Source organism: Triturus cristatus, chromosome 4_1, assembly GCF_964204655.1.
Source record: "Triturus cristatus chromosome 4_1, aTriCri1.1, whole genome shotgun sequence".
In the NCBI taxonomy this organism is placed as follows: domain Eukaryota; kingdom Metazoa; phylum Chordata; class Amphibia; order Caudata; family Salamandridae; genus Triturus; species Triturus cristatus.
The window spans coordinates 17,077,881-17,095,839 of record NC_140585.1 but is presented as its reverse complement, the minus strand read 5'-3'; the positions used below and the strand labels follow the sequence as shown (position 1 = coordinate 17,095,839).

Genomic DNA, 17,959 nt, shown 5'->3' with positions numbered 1-17,959 from the left:
CATGGCCGTGGTGCATGAGTGGTGAAGCGGCAGACATCCCCGCTCCCTCCTGACCCCTGTGGGGGGTCAGAGGACAGTTAGCGTCCTTGAAGTTGGAAGAGTAAAGGAGACTCCTAGCATCACATCCCTGCAGTTAGCGCTGAACACCTTGTGTGCATGTGTGCATGCTTGTGAGAAGTTGGCCTGGCATATGCTGATCACTAGTTATAGTGGCCACCTTGCACCAGTCCAATTCGACTCTTATGGTAGATAGCTTTAAGACAATCTTTTAAAGAAAGCTTTCCTAGTGGTAGCTGTTGAGAGCAGCCTTCAGGCTAAGTCTCTTGCGAATGTAAAGCCGCTTGTTTTACCTTGTAATCTCTTGAATTACCAAATGAAAGGACACCACACAGGTATATATATCTAATATATATGTATTTATTTCTAGACACACTCTACTAATCTCTTTATGAGATTAGAAGTCAGGAACACATTCAAATATCAATGTTTCACAATAAGTTAAGCACAAATATGGCTGGGGCCCTAGGGGCGTACCAGACCATATACTAAAAAAGAGGTTTAGGAATGTCGACTTGCAGAGGGACAAGGCCTAGGGCCTGTAGAAGCGCTGGGGCTTCACTAATCCACCCGAGGCAGGTAAGGAAAGGACCCACGGGAGACGCGTGCAGTGTGAGAACACAGCCGCGGGTTCCCTATTGATTTCAATGGAGCAAGTCGCGGTTGGATTTTTAAAGTTTAAGGGTACTTCTAGGAAGTCTACAAGGAAGTCACTTACAAAGTAAGTAGTTTGAGGGCCAACACCCACTAGAGCACCAGAGTGCACGAGATGCTTAACCCAGGGAAGCCGGGTACATAGGTGTCATTTGGTGTCGGGTCGCGTCGTAGTTTTCTATGAAAGCCGAAGAAGTTTTGCTGCTTTTGAATATTGAAGAAGTGTCTGATGGAATCCAAGGCTGGATTCAAGATGAAGAAGACCTGAAAGCAGAAGGGACAGTGTTCACAGTCACTTGCCAGTTACCCGGGGCCAGGAAGATGGATGCCCACGGAAGTCGGGTGATTTCAGGTGATCAAGGGTGTTTTGACTCTTCAGCCATGAGGGCCAGGAGATGTAGAGGACAACCAGGAGCTGGATTTGGAGTGTCCCACAAAGTCTGCAGCTTACTAAGGTGACGGCAACCGGATTGGAGCCTACAATCCTTGGCAACAGCAAGTCTCGTGGAAAATGAAGAAAGTCAGTGGTGCAGACCAGCAAGGTCTGAGGGACTCACCCAGCAAGGGTAAGTGAGGGCAGGCCTGGAGCAACAAGGGGAGCCCTTTTGTTTGATGAGAAAGTCTTCAGGAGACCCACAAGCCAATGGGCAAGGGATCGCAAAGACGCCTCATGAGGATTCATTTCACAGGAGCCCACGGTCACTTGGGACAAGGTAGGCCTCTGATTATCAAGGGAAACCCTGCTGGAGGCTTGGATCATATGTGGTCCAATGCACATGTTCGTAGAACGTCGTGAAGGGGTTGCACTCGACAATAGTGCATGGTACCCAGGTATTGCTGTTCCTCGTCACTCGTGGTCCACTCGCCTCAGCTCTGCTGGGGACTCACAATGGCCATCGAGAAGTCAAGAAATCCACTTCTGGGGCTGCAGGGACTTCGGACTCTAGCGGGAGCAGGAACGTTTGCGACCATTGATTAGAGTTTTTGGTGCCTGCCAAGCGGGGGAGTCACTCCTTGACTCCAAGGGAGATTCTTCCGTCTTCCAAAGGTAGTGGAACATCGAAGGGCCAGGATTCTTCTTGTAGAGCGTCGTCCAGGGATATCTAGTTTGCAATGACAAGGGTTCCCTATCTTATACTAAAAGAAAGGGAGGGACTAGCTTTATGACCACTCCTCTGGGAGGGTCAGGGTAGGGGGTGGTTACACCCACTTCCCTTTGTCCAGTTTCACACCAGAGCAGGGACAGGTAGCCCCTGAACTGGTTTGAGCTGGCATATGCACAGAGGAGCCTACTGCTCCCCCAGTGCAGGACTTCAAAGCACTCTAGGAGTGCACCCACCCAGCTCCAATACACTAAATCCTGTCTAGAAGGTGGTGACACCTCCCTGTGACAGAATGCCTATTGTTGGGCTTCCTCCACTGCGAGTTTCAGTCTGCAGCAGGAGGGCAGCCCAGTGTCTTTGCTGATGGCATCCATTTTGTGATGCCAGGGCTCTTTCAGATTTCTATTGTGATTCCACAGTGGGTACATGTCGTCCCCTCTAAAAGGGTGGGATCATACTCCCACACCAGTTACTGGTGTGGGGGTATGATTCCAAGTTGTTTGACACCAAACACGACATGTTTTGATGCAGTCATTCCAAAGTTAGCATTTACCGGTAGGATATAATGCACTTAAGAGTATATGGTTTAACCGCATCCACAAACAGCCACAGAGAATAGACTCTGCCAGCTGCAGAGGGGTCCTGCTCATGCAGAGGCACCCCCTCACATTTTAAAACAAGCACCCTGCCCTCAGGATTGATAGGGCCTGCCTTAGGGGTGACTGGTAGGTTTATATGTGTGTGTGTATGGTGAGATATAGGAACCTATACCTCAGTGAGGAGTGCTAACACTACCTCATCCAGGCTGCAGTAGCAGGCCTGTGGTGTCAGATTTAGTCTGCTTCCCAGGGGTGGCATAATACATGCTTCAGCCCCTGGTAGGCCTGTGAAGTACCTATGCCCTTGGTACCTAGGGTACCATATACTAGGGGCTCATAAGGTACCACAGTATCCAATCACTAGGGCATCTAATATGCACACCAAGTTGTTTAGAGAAATCAGTGAGACTGGGGCCCGGATAAGCAGGGACCCAGCCAGACTATAGCCAGAAACCAGTGTTAACATCAGAAAAAAAGTGGGGGCAACATAAGTGCAGATCCTACTCTCCTACAATGCTGCACGTGGGAGACAGGTGTGTGCGTCCATGTGTTGGAAAGGCGGACACATATCATAAAAGAAATATCATCCAACCTGTCAATACATACCATCCCATCCCCGAAGGCGAGGCACCAGGATATCCCAGAGGCACACGGGGCTGTCATTCTACCAATAGAATTAACGCTCTAAACACCAGAACCGAGACCAGCCACCCGCATAATAAAGCGCTAGATTCGCCGAGAGCAGCGTTGGCGCTATGTAAATGCACCTGTTAGATAACGCACTGTCCGGGCTGACTCTGGGACCTTTTTCTGGCCCTTGGGAGCTCCGTACCCTAATGCACTCCCTGCACAACAAGTCCAGCTTTCTGAAGTGCCTTTCACCTGCACCTAGCGCTATATACAACACAATAACGCAGATCCAAGTGTGCTTGGTCACTGCCAGGTCTTGGTACATCATGGCGTGTGTACTGTGGAGGGTGAAATGAATCAGTGTGTGTGAGTGTGTGTGTGGGGGAGGGGCTCCTCTAGCTTCGAAGCTCCCAGGCTTGCCTGTCGGAAGGACGATGGCAGTGTTTGCAATGCTGGGGTGCATTGGGGGCCGCTGGGGAGGGGGCGTGGCATGCACAACTTGTCCTAACACTATTTTCAAGCATTTCCTACAAAGACACAAATCAGGGCGCAATGCACACTGAGAGGGGGTGCAGGGGAGAGTGCAGTGCACACTGAGGAGGTGCGGGGGCAAGAGAGAGACGGGCAGAGGGGAGAGCTGAGACTGGCAGAGCCAATAGGGATGGGGGTGAGAGTGCAATGCACACTGAGAGGGGATACAAGAGAGAGCAGCAGCAGGGGAGAGCTGAGGCTGGCAGAGCCGGGAGGGGCAGGGTGAGAGTGCACTGCACACAGAGAGGGGTGCAAGAGAGAGACGGGCAGCAGGGGAGAGCTGAGGATGGCAAAGCGGGGGGCGGGGTGAGAGGGCAATGCACACTGAGAGGGGTTGCAAGAAAGAGACAGGCAGTGGGTGCAAGCTGAGACTGGCAGTGCCAGGAGGACGGAGGGGTGAAAGTGCAATGTACACAGAGAGGGGATGCAAGAGAGAGCAGCAGCAGGGGTGAACTGATACTGGCAGAGCATGGGGGATTGTGAGAGTGCAATGCACACTGAGGGGAGGGGGTGCAAAAGGGAGACAGGCAGCAGGGAGAGCTGGGAAGAGGGATGGGGTGAGTGTGCAATGCACACTTAGGACTGGTGCAAGAGGGAGACAGGCAGCAAGGAGAGCTCAGGATGGCAGAGCCAGGAGGGCCGAGGGGGAGGTTGCAATGAACATTCAGGGGGTGGGGGACAGGCAGCACGGAGAGCTGGGAAGAGGGTCGGGGGAGTATGCAATGCACACTTAGGACTGATGCAAGAGGGAGACAGGCAGCAAGGAGAGCTGGGAAGAGGGTCGGGGGAGTATGCAATGCACATTAAGGACTGGTGCAAGAGGGAGACAGGCAGCAAGGAGAGCTCAGGATGGCAGAACCAGAAGGAGAAGCTGAGGTGGGAGTGCAATGCACATTGAGGGGGAGGGGGTACAAAAGGGAGACAGGGAGAGGTGGGAGGAGAGATGGGATATGTGCAATGCACACTTAGGGCTGTTGTAAGAGTGAGAGAGGGAGACAGGCAGCAGGGAGAGCTCAGGATGGCAGACTTAGGAGGGCTGAGGGTGAGAGTGCAATGCACACTGAGGGGGATGGGGTACAAAAGGGGGACAGGCAGCAGGAAGAGCTGGGAGGAGGGATGGGGTATGTGCAATGCACACTTAGGGCTGTTGTAAGAGTGAGAGAGGGAGACAGGCAGCAGGGAGAGCTCAGGATGGCAGACTTAGGAGGGCTGAGGGTGAGAGTGCAATGCACACTGAGGGGGATGGGGTACAAAAGGGGGACAGGCAGCAGGGAGAGCTGGGAGGAGGGATGGGGTGAGTGTGCAATGTACACTTAGGACTGGTGCAAGAGGGAGACAGGCAGCAGGGAGAGCTCAAGATGGCAGACTTAGGAGGGCTGAGGGTGAGAGTGCAATGCACACTGAGGGGGATGGGGTACAAAAGGGGGACAGGCAGCAGGGAGAGCTGGGAGGAGGGATGGGGTGAGTGTGCAATGTACACTTAGGACTGGTGCAAGAGGGAGACAGGCAGCAGGGAGAGCTCAGGATGGCAGACATAGGAGGGCTGAGGGTGAGAGTGCAATGCACACTGAGGGGGATGGGGTACGAAAGGGGGACAGGCAGCAGGGAGAGCTGGGAGGAGGGATGGGGTATGTGCAATGCACACTTATGGCTGTTGTAAGAGTGAGAGAGGGAGACAGGCAGCAGGGAGAGCTCAGGATGGCAGACTTAGGAGGGCTGAGGGTGAGAGTGCAATGCACACTGAGGGGGATGGGGTACAAAAGGGGGACAGGCAGCAGGGAGAGCTGGGAGGAGGGATGGGGTGAGTGTGCAATGTACACTTAGGACTGGTGCAAGAGGGAGACAGGCAGCAGGGAGAGCTCAGGATGGCAGACTTAGGAGGGCTGAGGGTGAGAGTGCATGTCAGGACTGTCGCCGCGCGCCGCGCCAACCCAAAGATGGCGCCTAGAGAACACGCATGCGCGGAGGAGTCAGGCAGGAATAAAAGCCTGGCTTCCCCCGGAAGAAGCGCTTTGCGTACTGATTACTGAAGCCCCGGATATCCGAAGCTCATCTGATCTCTACAAGAAACCCGTTTCCAAAAACCCCGATCCCGTTGTCCTTCTGAACTTAGTCCCGTTGGTACCTTACGCCTCTTCGCGCCTTGGAACCTCCATCCTGTTCCTTAATATCCCGTGTTGGCGATTTCTAGGCGGCGCAGCCCTGACGTCAGGAGGGCATTGAGAGGGGTTCCGCTGTGGAGTAGTGACGCGAGCTTTAAGTTCGGTCTACCTGCAGGGCCTGGGGTTAGCTCGGTTGCTGAACCAGTGTCCCGACGGGCGGCCAGACTGTAGGCATTCCGTGCTATCTCTCGGCAAGGTTATCCCCTGCTCTTTGCTCCCACTTTTCCTTTGTCTCCCGAACGTGGTTGCTCCACCCCATTATCCTCGAACCGTCACTGCGACCCAACTGTGAATACACCGGACTACAGATGACCACGCCAAGTACACCTGAACTCTGGTAACAATTGAAGGTCGTTCTTTCCTTTTCCTTTTTGTATCGTTACTATTCTAACTGCTGCAATTCCTCTGAATGGACTAAAGAATCCTGATATTCTGGCGATAAGAGTGCAGCATGATTACCTTATAGTAGGTTAGCAGGGATGAACTATAGGTGAGCCTGAATCTCATACTTACACTCTCTGTGTTTACAGTATATACATATATATATATTAAGTGCACTATACTTGTTCTTACAGCCTCCTGGGTGGTGTTGCATTTTATAAGTTTCCATGCCCAACAAGAAGAAGGGAGAATTAAGGTATAGCACCAGTTTGGGAGGGTTAAACAAGACGCATCGTCTCATCTGTTAGCTAACCCCTCCTTCTTGTCTTGTAGCGACCCACAGTGAAGCTACTGAAGGCAGAGATTGAACACGACAGTCATCCCCTTTTCTCTATCCTTGTTTTGTTTCCCTTCTTCCCCTAGTCACCTCTACAGTATAGAGTCTGATATGCTTGGGTGGTGATTGGGGGAAGTTGAGGATATTGTCATCAGTTCCTGGGCGTCTCTGCAGAAACACAGGTGAGACACTTCACCGCCTTGCATTAACTGTTTGGGTGTAAACTTGAGGGTTAGAGGAGAGAGACACTGCAGGGGAGAGCTGAGACTGGCAGAGTCAGTGAGAGGGGCATACAGGGGAGGAGTGGGGAGTGTGCAATGCACGCTGGGGGTGACATTCGTGGGACAGTGGGAGACAGGCAGTAGTGGGGAGAACCGAGGATGGGGGTGCCTAGAGGATAGGGTGACCAGACGTCCCGGATTTCCCTGGGCAGTCCCGGTTTTTGGAGTAGTGTCCCAGTGTCCCTACATTTTTCTCCAGATTGAAGAAATGTGCCTGTTTTTGGGTAGTGCCTGGGTTATTTAAAGAAATGTCCTGGTTTTTAAGGGAGGGTCCGGTAAACCTGCATGTTCATCACAGTAGGGTGACCAACCGTCCGTAAATTGGACCTCACTTCCGTTGTCCGTGAGGATCCTTTTCAAACGCCTTTTGTCTATAATCTTGGGCCTTTCAGGGAGCGGAGGTGTTCCACTGCGAAAGGCCTCAGCTCCCTGATGGGGCCGCCTCGCACTCCTCTGAGCACAAGAGCAGCCCCGCCCGCCCATTGTCCTTCTGTATGCGGTTGATTGACACATACAGAATGACAATGGGTCAGTCTGGGCTGGTACAACATGTGGTGGCCTCCTCCAGCCTCGTTCTAGGGCAGGGCATTCTGTCACATATGCAAAAAGTAAACGCCCACGCTGCTGCTACCTGAGAATCCAGTTCATCAAAGGAAGGCGGTGAAAGAAGGATTATAGTTCTTTCAGAGTCTTATCATTTTAGAACTGACGCATTTTCAATATTATATTCAAGGAAGCAATGGTTGCTTTTTTTACTTTATGCAACTAACAACCATTGACAAAGCCAATAGTTCTGGCTTGTTGTAGGTGTAACGTTACTTGTTCTAGGTGTAATATTACTTGTTGTATTATATATCTGGATGCAATGACAGAAGCAACAAAAATACCAGTCGGCGGCACATTATACTAAGCACAAATTTTTTAGCTTAGGTGTTTTAAGCCACACCCTTAATTACATCGAACACCCCCTTTGGAGAGACCCCCCTAGTTTTTTCATCCCACTTAAAGCTCTGGAAACAACACCATGTCACCTCACGTCCAGGCGCTGTGCATCATGCATGACTCATGCCTTCCTCTTTTTCAGATTGCCTATGTGCAGGGGCATAGTGAACCCTCCCCCACCCTTCACCCTGCTTTAGGAACTACAGCCAGGGTGGAGTTCTTGGTGGGTTTCTTCTGTCTGCAACTCTGCAGACAAAGGCTCAGCTCATAATTAATGTGAAAAGGTGAGTGAGTAAGCAAATGAAGGGATGGGTGGATGACTGGATGGATGAGTAAAATGATGGATGGATGAGTGAAAGGGTGGAGGATGGGCGAGTGAATGGGTGGATAGATGAGTGAAATAATGGATGGATTGATCAATTGATAAGTGAAAGGGTGAATGGATGGATGGATGACTGAAAGGGTGAATGTAAGGCTGGATAAGTGAGTGAAAGGGTGGGTAGATGGACAAAAGGATGGATAGATGAGTGAAAGAGTCAAAGGGTGGATGGATGAGAGAAAGGATGGATGGATGAGTGAAAGGATAGGTAAATGATAGGTTCAATGGATGGATTCATGAGTGGACGAGTAGATTGATGGAAAGGTGGTTGGAAGGATGGATGGCTAAGTGAAAGGGGGATGGAGAGAGAAAGGGAGGATGGGTGAATGGATGACTAAACGGGTGAATGGGTGGAAGGATGAGTGACTGGGTAGATGAGTGAGTAAGTGGAAGGATGGCTGGATAGGTAAATGGCTGGATGGATGGGTGAATGGATGGATGGGTGGAAGAATTGATGGTTGAGTGTGCGGATGGATAGGGTGAAAGGTTGGATGGATAGATAGATAATGGATGGATGAGTAAAAGGGTGGATGGATGGATGGATGGATGGATGGATGAGTGAAATGATGGATGAAAGGATACATGATGGATAGGTTTGTAAATGGTTGCATATGGACATGGATGGGCACACAGATGGAAGGACAGAATGAATGGTGAAAGACTGAATGATGGATGAAAGTATGATTACACATTGTAAGCCCCATTATCTTAAGCAACCTTTCCTATACATTGACTTTCACATTTATATGAGTCATTGTCTCTGTACAATATGTGTGTGTTGTAACGCACATCGATACTCTGCCCTACATACTTGGGTTGAGTGGCACTATAAAAGAAATGAAATACACATGAGAGAGGTTCTATGTGAAGATGAGGGGCACCATTGGAGGGTGGTAGCAAATGCAGACTGGCCGGACCGGGCATCGGGTGTTTTCTCTGGGAGCTGGAAAGGTGGGGTGGGGGTGGTTTTGTTACCACAAAAAGACCTGCACATTTGCTTAAAGCTGCATGCATACTGAAAAACCGTGAAGTGCACAATTGTCTCATCCTAACAAAAACTTATTTTCACTTGTATCTAAGTGGTTGTCTATTTACTTACTTATATACTGTTGCGCAACCTCCTCTGATGTGTCTGTAAAACATACCTTTTGTCCTGAATTTTTGTCCTGAATTGTGACCCTTTGTCCTGAATTTTTACACTCACTGTCCTGAATTTGGGCCCATGCCAGTTGGTCACCCTACATCACAGTAATGTGCAGGCTCACATTTCGACTGGCCCTCTTAGAAACAGGGACATAAGTTCACTTCTTCAAACTCTCCTGCTGTGTTGCTTCGCCTCATTGAAGCAGCACAGCAGGATTTAATAAGGTGTGAATCAGGGTTGTAGAGGCCATAGGGCAAGGCCAGGACCACCTGCCTTAAAGAACACAAATGTATATATATTCACTGAAAAAAAACATAGGTTTCAGGGATGTTATAGTTAGAAATTATCATTTAGGAAACCTTTGAAATTCACTAAATAATCCATAGGTTTCAGGGACATTATAGTAAGAAATTATCATTTAAAAAACCTTTGAAATTCACTGAAAAAAACATAGGCTTCAGGGACGTTATAGTTAGAAATTAGCATTTAAAAAAACTTAGAAATTCACTGAAAATCACAGGTTTCAGGGACGTTATAGTTATTTGGACATTTCACTCGTACAAAACCAGAGAAATTTGTCAGTTATAGTTAGTTGAGCTAACTATAACTTACGCCCCCACAATGCACTGCTGATGATATCACATATTACATCACTCATGACATGGCACTTCAGGGTAGACAACAGCCCATGGCACTTCAGGGTAGACAAATGCCCTCTGCACTGCAGGGTAGGCAAGATTCCTCAGCACTGCAGGGTAGACAAGAGCCCTCTGCACTGTAGAGCAGAAAGGAATCCTTGGAACTGCAGTATAGAAAGTATTACTCTGCACGAACAGCCCTTGGCACTGCAGAGGAGACAAGAGCCCTCAATACTGCAGGGTAGACAAGATTCATCGGTGTTGTAGGGTAGTTACGAGCCCTCAGCACTGCAGCATAGACAGAGAACCCATCTGTCATAAATGGACAGGAGTCCTCAGTACTGCAGGCAGACTAAAGTCTTCAAGATTGCAGGCTGGATAGCAGTCCTCAACGGGCTTGTGGAGTGCATTCAGAAAGCTGAACAAGAGTACCCAGAAGCCTGCACATAATCCTTCAGCGCTGTAGTCTCAGCAACACATGAGCTCTGAATGCAATGATGCTATGGAAATGCTTCCCCAAAAAAGTTTTAATTTACCTTATATCTGCAGTGTAATATGTGTCTTAAAAGTCTGTAATCTGCTATACAGACCCAGACATGTCATTTTCCTAATTCATCATCAGTGTAGACATAGTAAAAAGACTCTCCTCTTCAACCTAGTAGTGCATAGGAGTGTTTTAATATGCGTACAGCACTGTAGTGTAGTATACGAGGCTTCCTACTGTATTTTTGCACTGCTTATATTATTCATAGAGAACCATGATGCAAGTGAAAGTAGAATATCTGCACTGCTGCCCCCCTCTCCCTCGGACAATACAAATATTAAACACTGCTTCCCTTAGCAACATTCATAATACTTTTTTTTGCAGTTTATATTATCAATTTGTCAAAGTCCATTGAATTGTTCTATTTCCATCATATATTGTTACCACAAGATGTACATACAATTGGAATCTGCTTTAAATTGCTTGCATTGCTTGTCTCCCTAGTGAACTCTGACGTGACCCCTGATGCCGCGATAAAGACCACCTACAACAGACGTCACCCCGATGGAGGTCTGCGCTGGAAAGGCAGGACGGACTGGCTCCCGCGCAATGATTCCTGTTATCGATATCTCACTAACCAGATCCCCTGGGGAGATGCTGAGGTATTGGGCAATGTTTCGGTGCATGTCTAGTCTCTGTGGTGCCAGCCTTCTGTAGGATATCCCCTTCATGGGTCATCCACCCTAATAAGCAGCTCAGTAGTTTGCCTTATGCTCATGGAAATGCCCCCATGCCAACAATAGGTGAGAGAGTTTGAAAAATAAATATGGAGAATGGGTTTACACCATTGGTTAGTAATGACATAGAGACCATTTTCTGGTGGTGAAAGTTGTGGAAGTGTTTACAAATGCTGTGCGTGTAGGCGATGGAACAGTGTGGAATCTTAATCATGAAAATAAAGGAAGAAGGAAGACAAGGGGAGGATGAAGTATGAAGTAGAGAAAGTGATAATAATATTTTATGATGTACCAAACATGGCATGTAGATTAGGAAACAATATAGGGAGTGACACCATCCTTAAGTATACCAACTAATCCATTTCTCTCAGGAACATCTGATGTCAATAGTGGACGTACAATTTACAGATGCACCAAACACCGATGAAGTACAAAGGACACTTCTTTATTTGAAGATGGATCATACACCTCAGCATGCTTCCTCCAGCTACAGCTCTCACCCTAACCCCCTCTACTTTCAAACCTGTACATTATCTTGGAGCTTGACAGGAAAGGTTCCCCAGCACATGGAACAAATGGGAAACAGTGGGTTCTTTTCAATGACATAAGCAGGAAAGGAAAAGGATACCACATACAACAAGTAGTAGAGTATGCAGATTACCTGTAAAGTTTAAGGACTTTCTTTCAGGTCCACAATCAGCACCTTCCAAAACTTCTACATGAGCAAGAAACACTTCTTCCCAAGTTTCCCAATCCATGGGGGGCCCCCAGGTGCTGGCAGAAATACAGGGGGGGGTACAATGCGCAACATAATAATGAATAATTCATATATAATAGCAATATTTCCCACAGACTGTATTAGTAGTATATAAAGTTACCAGTAAAATAACAATTTAGAACATAATAATAATATACTCGAAATAAAATGAAATGAAATCAATTTTATTGTTTCAATTAATTAAAATTGTTACAATGGAGAACCAGCTGAGATATTCCAGCACTTAATTAATTCAGTTATGGTCATAATGTATTCAAACGATAATAAATACCATTCTAATACATGAATAAAATAGATTTAAAATATTACATTTGATGCTAAAATGAATAAAACAGTGCAAATGGTCAGCTGTCAATGCCTTCAATTAGTTATAACCCTGGATTAAGGCGATGATTTAAAGATTTTTCATTAAAGTGCAAATTATCGCTCAACTATATGGGAGCAAGAGAACAAATGTTCGTGGCGACTGTGCAGGTACGTGTTCGGTACTTTAGCCACGAAGATTTCAATAAAGTGCGATGTGCGAGGCATTAGCTAAAAGTTCTTTCACCTTGTGTGCAAATTTCGCAAATCTTGCCAGTACCATTGGGATGTCCAAGTTGAAGAGAAGTTTTATCGTATCTTGACATGTACGTGTTCCATATTTTAAAAACAATGGTTTTAAAGTGCGGCGTGCCTGTGCCAAGCAGAGGCATATGCAGACCAAGTGAGCCATGGTTTCCTCATACTGTTGGCACAGTCGACAACTACTGACCACCTCTAAAGATTTCCAGCGCATGTTAATGTCTTTTATCAGCAGCACCATGAGTCTCACTGCTAAGATTCGCTTTAAGATTGGCTTATTTAAAGCGGCGTCAAGATAAGGCTGCTTTAGGCGGTCTTTATAGGAGGTGGCAAGTATCCTGATGTTGCTGCTGGAGAGCCTCAGTTCCTTCATGTCCTCTTCCTTGGAGGGTAGTCTAACTTTTTTTTTAATTGATTTTAGGGTAGCGGGCAGATAAATAAAATCCTGCCTGTTGGGCATGTCAAGATGCAATTCAGTGCAGGCGGTGTGCAGGCCATTGGACCACGAGTTATTTTCTTCCTCAAAAATAGTTTTTAAGATTGCTTTTATTGAGTGCAGGGGGTCCGCACATACCCCTCGATAGCACTGCACAATTGAGGCCCAATACTCATAGCTAAATTTATTTAGCCCGCATTCCAATCGGAGCAGTGCATTCCGGGCATATGTTGGTATTTGAAAGATTCGCTTAAACAGTCGACAGTTGGCTTGTTCCAAGATGTTAGTATAAGCCGCCGGGAATGCTGGTTGGCCATATGTGAGAGAAAGTAACAGCTTAGCGCTTATGACCTTTCTGATGGATTTAGTGGATGGACCGTTTAGTTTAGAGTTCAGCATGCATCGGGCATACGTCACTGCCTTAGCTTTTGTTTCCATGGAAGCGATGTGTGCCGTGGGTTTCCCATTGCTCGTGAGCCAGACCCCCAGGTATTTGTATTTGGTCGTTGTTGCTATTTTTAAGTTGCCCAGTCTCCAATGTTGTCTGAGTTTATTGGCATACTTCCCTAAGATTACTCTCTTAGTCTTTCCTGCATTTGCCCATAGATCGTTGATGTTGTTGTATTTGTTTAGAGCTTCCAATAATCATTGCATGCCTGTTTTGGTGTGGTCCAATAACACTATATCATCCGCGTACTGCATTAAGAATAATCTAGTCGAGCCAACTTAAGGAGATATCAGATTAGCCTTGGATAATGTATTGCCATGGTCCGCCGTGTATAAATTAAAAAGGAGGGGCACCTGTACGCAGCCTTGTGTCAGTCCTCGATCGGTCGGGATCTTTTAGGGGCTGCATTTGTCGTGAGTTTCACCTGTACCCACGTTCCGGTGTAGAGGCTGAATATTGCTTTCAGCAGTATCGGTGGCACCTCCCAGTTTTGCAGATTCCGCCACAGCAGGCTCCAGTTAATTCCATCAAATGCCACAGAGTAGTCCACAAGACATGCAAAGAGTGGAAGCTGCTTTTTCTGAGTGGACTGTTCTGCTAAGTAAGTGAGAGCTAAGATGTTATCCATCGTTGATGCTCCAGGCCTAAAATCAGATTAGTAGGCTGGAAGGATTTCATTATCGTCAGCCCAATCCTGTAAATCTTGAAGAAGGAGACTTGCATAACCTTTTGCCTCGATGTCCAGGTGACCAATCAGCCTATAGTTCACTTGGTCCACGGTGTCTCCTTTTTTATGAAGGGGTTGCAGCAAAGAACCCTTCAAGGTCTCCGGGACTGTTGAGTTGGTCAGGCAATACTGAAAGTGGTGCAAGTATGGTACCCCAGAAATTGCAGTCTTCTTTGAAGAGGTGTCCTGGTAAGCCGTTGGGACCCGGTGCTCCATCCTTTCTGATGTTTTTTGGAATTAGTGTGACTCGGTTCACTTGGACATGGTGCACTGATGTTTCCCTGTTACTGGCTGTACAGCTGAATCTTCGATGGTTGGAGCAAGGGTGTTTCGCAAATCAACGGTGATATAAAGATGTTGCTGATGCGGCTGAGTCTGACTTGGCACACAACAACACAATGCGGCCACATGGGCAATCCATGAGTAGCCAGAAACCACGTTGCACCTATCGTGGCCGTGCCCTGAGAGCCTATTGATGTATGACCAGAATTCTGCCTGTTTATTTGGGGTCAGCAGGCTGTGGATGTGCAACCATTGGGAGTCTTGCTGTTTTCTTTTGCTATCCCATACATTTTTCCTGTGAATTTTCCCAGCTAGGAGTTGATTTTGGAGTGTTTTGGCCTTTCCCCCTCGCTTATGGGTGCGAATGGCTGATCTCAAGGCTTGCTTGCTTTGCCCCACTTTTGCGCACTGGGGTTGTGGTTGGCAACAGATCCCTTCTCCAGATGCTCATTAGTGGTTTATTTGTCTGCATATCAAAAGTTCATACACCTCTGTTGCCAGTTTGATCAAATTTTTGCAAACTTTGCCTGCTATAAATTCGTGAGCGAGACTAGGCCAGATACTTTTCCACAGCATAATGCTGTTGTATCTATTGTGTTCCATTTTAGTCTCCTCTGTAAGGTGTGAATTTTCTCCCCCTTAGTGTAACCCACTATGTCAACGAGCGGTTGCATGGCCATTTGTAATGCAAAGACTATGGCCAGTGGGATATGATGGCTCGTCTGGAACACAGGTTTCTGAGTTTCTGACACATGTCCATACAAGCGTTTACACACGAAGATTTAGTCGATCGTGGTTTTGATTTTTCCCAGTAGTTCTGTGTTTGGAACCATCTTGGGGGGTTGGGGATTTGTGTTGGTTTTAGTCTGTGTGTATTTAGAAATGCATTCATTAGCTTTCCAGCCGTGTCCATTGGCAGGGCATCGTTAAGTGCAGTCCCTAGGTTACGAGTGTTAAAATCACCGGCGATTATAAACCCACAATTTGACTGGCTGTTTAGTAGCTCTTCCAGTGCATCCACTAGAGCCCTCATGTTGCTGGGTCTTGATGATTCAATACTGTTAAAGTAGATGTTCACAAGTAAGATCTTTATTGGGCAGCCGTTCAATTTGAAGCCTTGCAAAAGGGTGGCTTGGGCCATGCCTGTGTTTAGTAGGAGTTACTGCTGATTCGTGTGTATACTGATAGACCCCCCGACGGTCTTCCAAATATGTTGTGCTTGTTTGCCGGCTGCTGAAATTCCGTGAAGCCTGGAATGTCCACGCAGCCAAGTTTCATGAAGGCATAGCAGATCCCCAGACTGTAGGAAGTCAACTGATTCCATGTTCTAAAATGTCGTTTTTAACCCGTACACATTCCATGAAATTACTTTCACAGTGTCCCTCAGTCCAGTGCTGTGAGAATCTTTACTTTGTTTGCTAGGAGCAGTTTGTTCTTCTCGGTGGTCGGGTTATTGGTGTTCCTTCCTGGTCGTTTCTTTGGAGATCCATCTTTTCACTTTCTGTGTATGTGCGCCTTTTTTGAGTCAAGTTAGGTGAAAGATATATTCTTAAGTTGGGGAAAGCTGTAGTGAGGGCAACGTAGTTTGTTCTTTTTAAGCAAGACTTTCGTGCGCTCTCTGTATTTTTGATGTTGATGGCAGCTTTTAACATAAACGGGTATTTTTCTTCTTTGGGAATGTGTACCTTGATCCCCCAATTCGCAAAGCAATCTCTTTCTGTCATGATTGTTTGTGGTTTGGTCTCATTTTTCCATTTTAGTATTGGCGACTCTTATGTTTCACTGTTGCCGAATAGCTTGAATTGTACTTGAATGAGGTCTTCGGCCATAATCGAGGAGACCTCAGGAATATCTTCAAATATTTGTAAAATATTGGACCTGTTCAAAATGTCGGCGCTTCCCCGTGATGTGTTTTCGGGAGTGAAGATTGTGATGTTATCCTCTACTTTAATTTGCCCTTGTGCCCTTTGGCGTCCGTCAGTTGAATATGTGGCAAGTCCATGTGCATTAGTTATGTTCACTCTGATATCTTTGTGGATAGTTTTAATCCCCCGGGGGACATTTCGGTTTAAGCTGGGGGGGGGGGGGCTGGCATTTCTCTGACAGTAGCTTGGGACCTGGTTTCCTGCTTATTGCTTTCTTGATACTGCTTCATGGGAGAGGTACCTGTACTGACTGTTTGTGGTGCCGCTTCCGGCACACGATGGGGCCCCTCTTCCATTTTCTCTGACAGTCCTTCATTGGTATGTGAATTTGTAATTATTTTTGGTTTTGTTGTATTATTTGGCTGGCCATTTTCCGGCCTAGTGCCACAGTTTTCCTTTTGAAAGATTGGGTAGAGTTTCTGCGGCTCAGCGTTATTTATTATGAAAGCCTTTTTTACATGGTTTTTGGCTATGTGGGCCAACTGGTTCTCTCAGGCCCAGCTGTGTTTCCTTTATCCGGCTCCGTTGTTTGTTGGTTTTAGCTTGTTTTTTCAAGCGTTTCTTTGCTCTCCGTGATAGTGTTTTACAGGGTTCTGTGGTGGGTTCCAGGTTGGTTGTTCCGCCGACGTTACTGTACAGAGTTTCGCCTGTGCCGGTATCCTCATATTTAGATGTGCTTTGATGCATCGCTGCTGCCAGTTGTGAAGACGACGGAGGAGTGTCCCTGCTCAGGGTGGGTATTATTCTGCTCGGTGATCTTTTCTACTGGGCATATGTTGCCCACACAGAGGTTCATATTACTCATTGCTGTTTGTGGTGGCACATTAGGGGCACTAGCTGCACTCGCTGGGTCATTAATTCCATTTGAATCCTTCAACGTTCTTTCAGGAGTTCTTTGTTGGGACTGGACTGTGGTGGTCCGATGTCTTTGCTTAAGTTCTGTAATAATAGATGTTAAAACTTCTGGAAGTGAGCTAAGCTTCTCCACTATCGGTAAACACGAACACCTGGTGGGTGGTAATGTCCTCAGCAGATCTAGTTTTCCAGTTAGATTGTCGATTTTAGCTTCAATGTTAATCATGGCTATTGCGATTGCCTGCTTGGTATCCATATGTATTTCAAATTTTTGAGTTTGCCAGGTGAGCAGGTTGATAGCCGTTGATAGAGTGGAGTTGATTAAAGACAATAGAGAATTTTGGTTGTGACATCCCATCTGGGGTGTGCACTTGGATTGGAAGAGATTTTGGGGCATATCAACAACAACCGGCGATAATTATCTCTAAGCGCACTTAGCGCCAGGATAATTATCGCCGGCTAGCGTGAATTTGTATCGCTGAGATAGCGTGCTATTAGCAACGCTTATCTCAATAGCGCTAAAAATCCTCATGCTAACAGGCTAACGTGAGATTATCGCTGGAAACCCAGCGATAATCTCACGTTACCTTGTTGATAGGGACAGGCAAACTTGGGGGCATATCAACAACAACCGGCGATAATTATCGCTAAGCGCACTTAGCGCTAGGATAATTATGGCCGGCTAGCGTTGATTTTTATCGCTGAGATAGCGTGCTATTAGCAACGCTTATCTCAATAGCGATAAAAATCCTCACGCTAAGTGGCTAACGTGATATTATCGCTGGAAACCCAGCGATAATCTCATGTTAGCTTGTTGATAGGGACAGACAAACTTAGCCATGATATCCTCCTTCCATAGGATATCATGGCTAAGTCAGAAAAATA

The 17,959-nt window shown here is 47.0% G+C and overlaps 1 protein-coding gene across 1 annotated transcript in view; it reads left to right on the top strand.

The window, feature by feature from the left end:
* Positions 1-17,959, top strand: part of LOC146839322 (lectin-like) — a 174,646-nt gene that overhangs the window by 111,060 nt on the left and 45,627 nt on the right. The window contains exon 2 of the mRNA XM_085650774.1: positions 10,827-10,984. Coding sequence (XP_085506900.1) covers positions 10,827-10,984 — 158 coding nt within the window. The remainder of the gene's footprint in view (positions 1-10,826; positions 10,985-17,959) is intronic.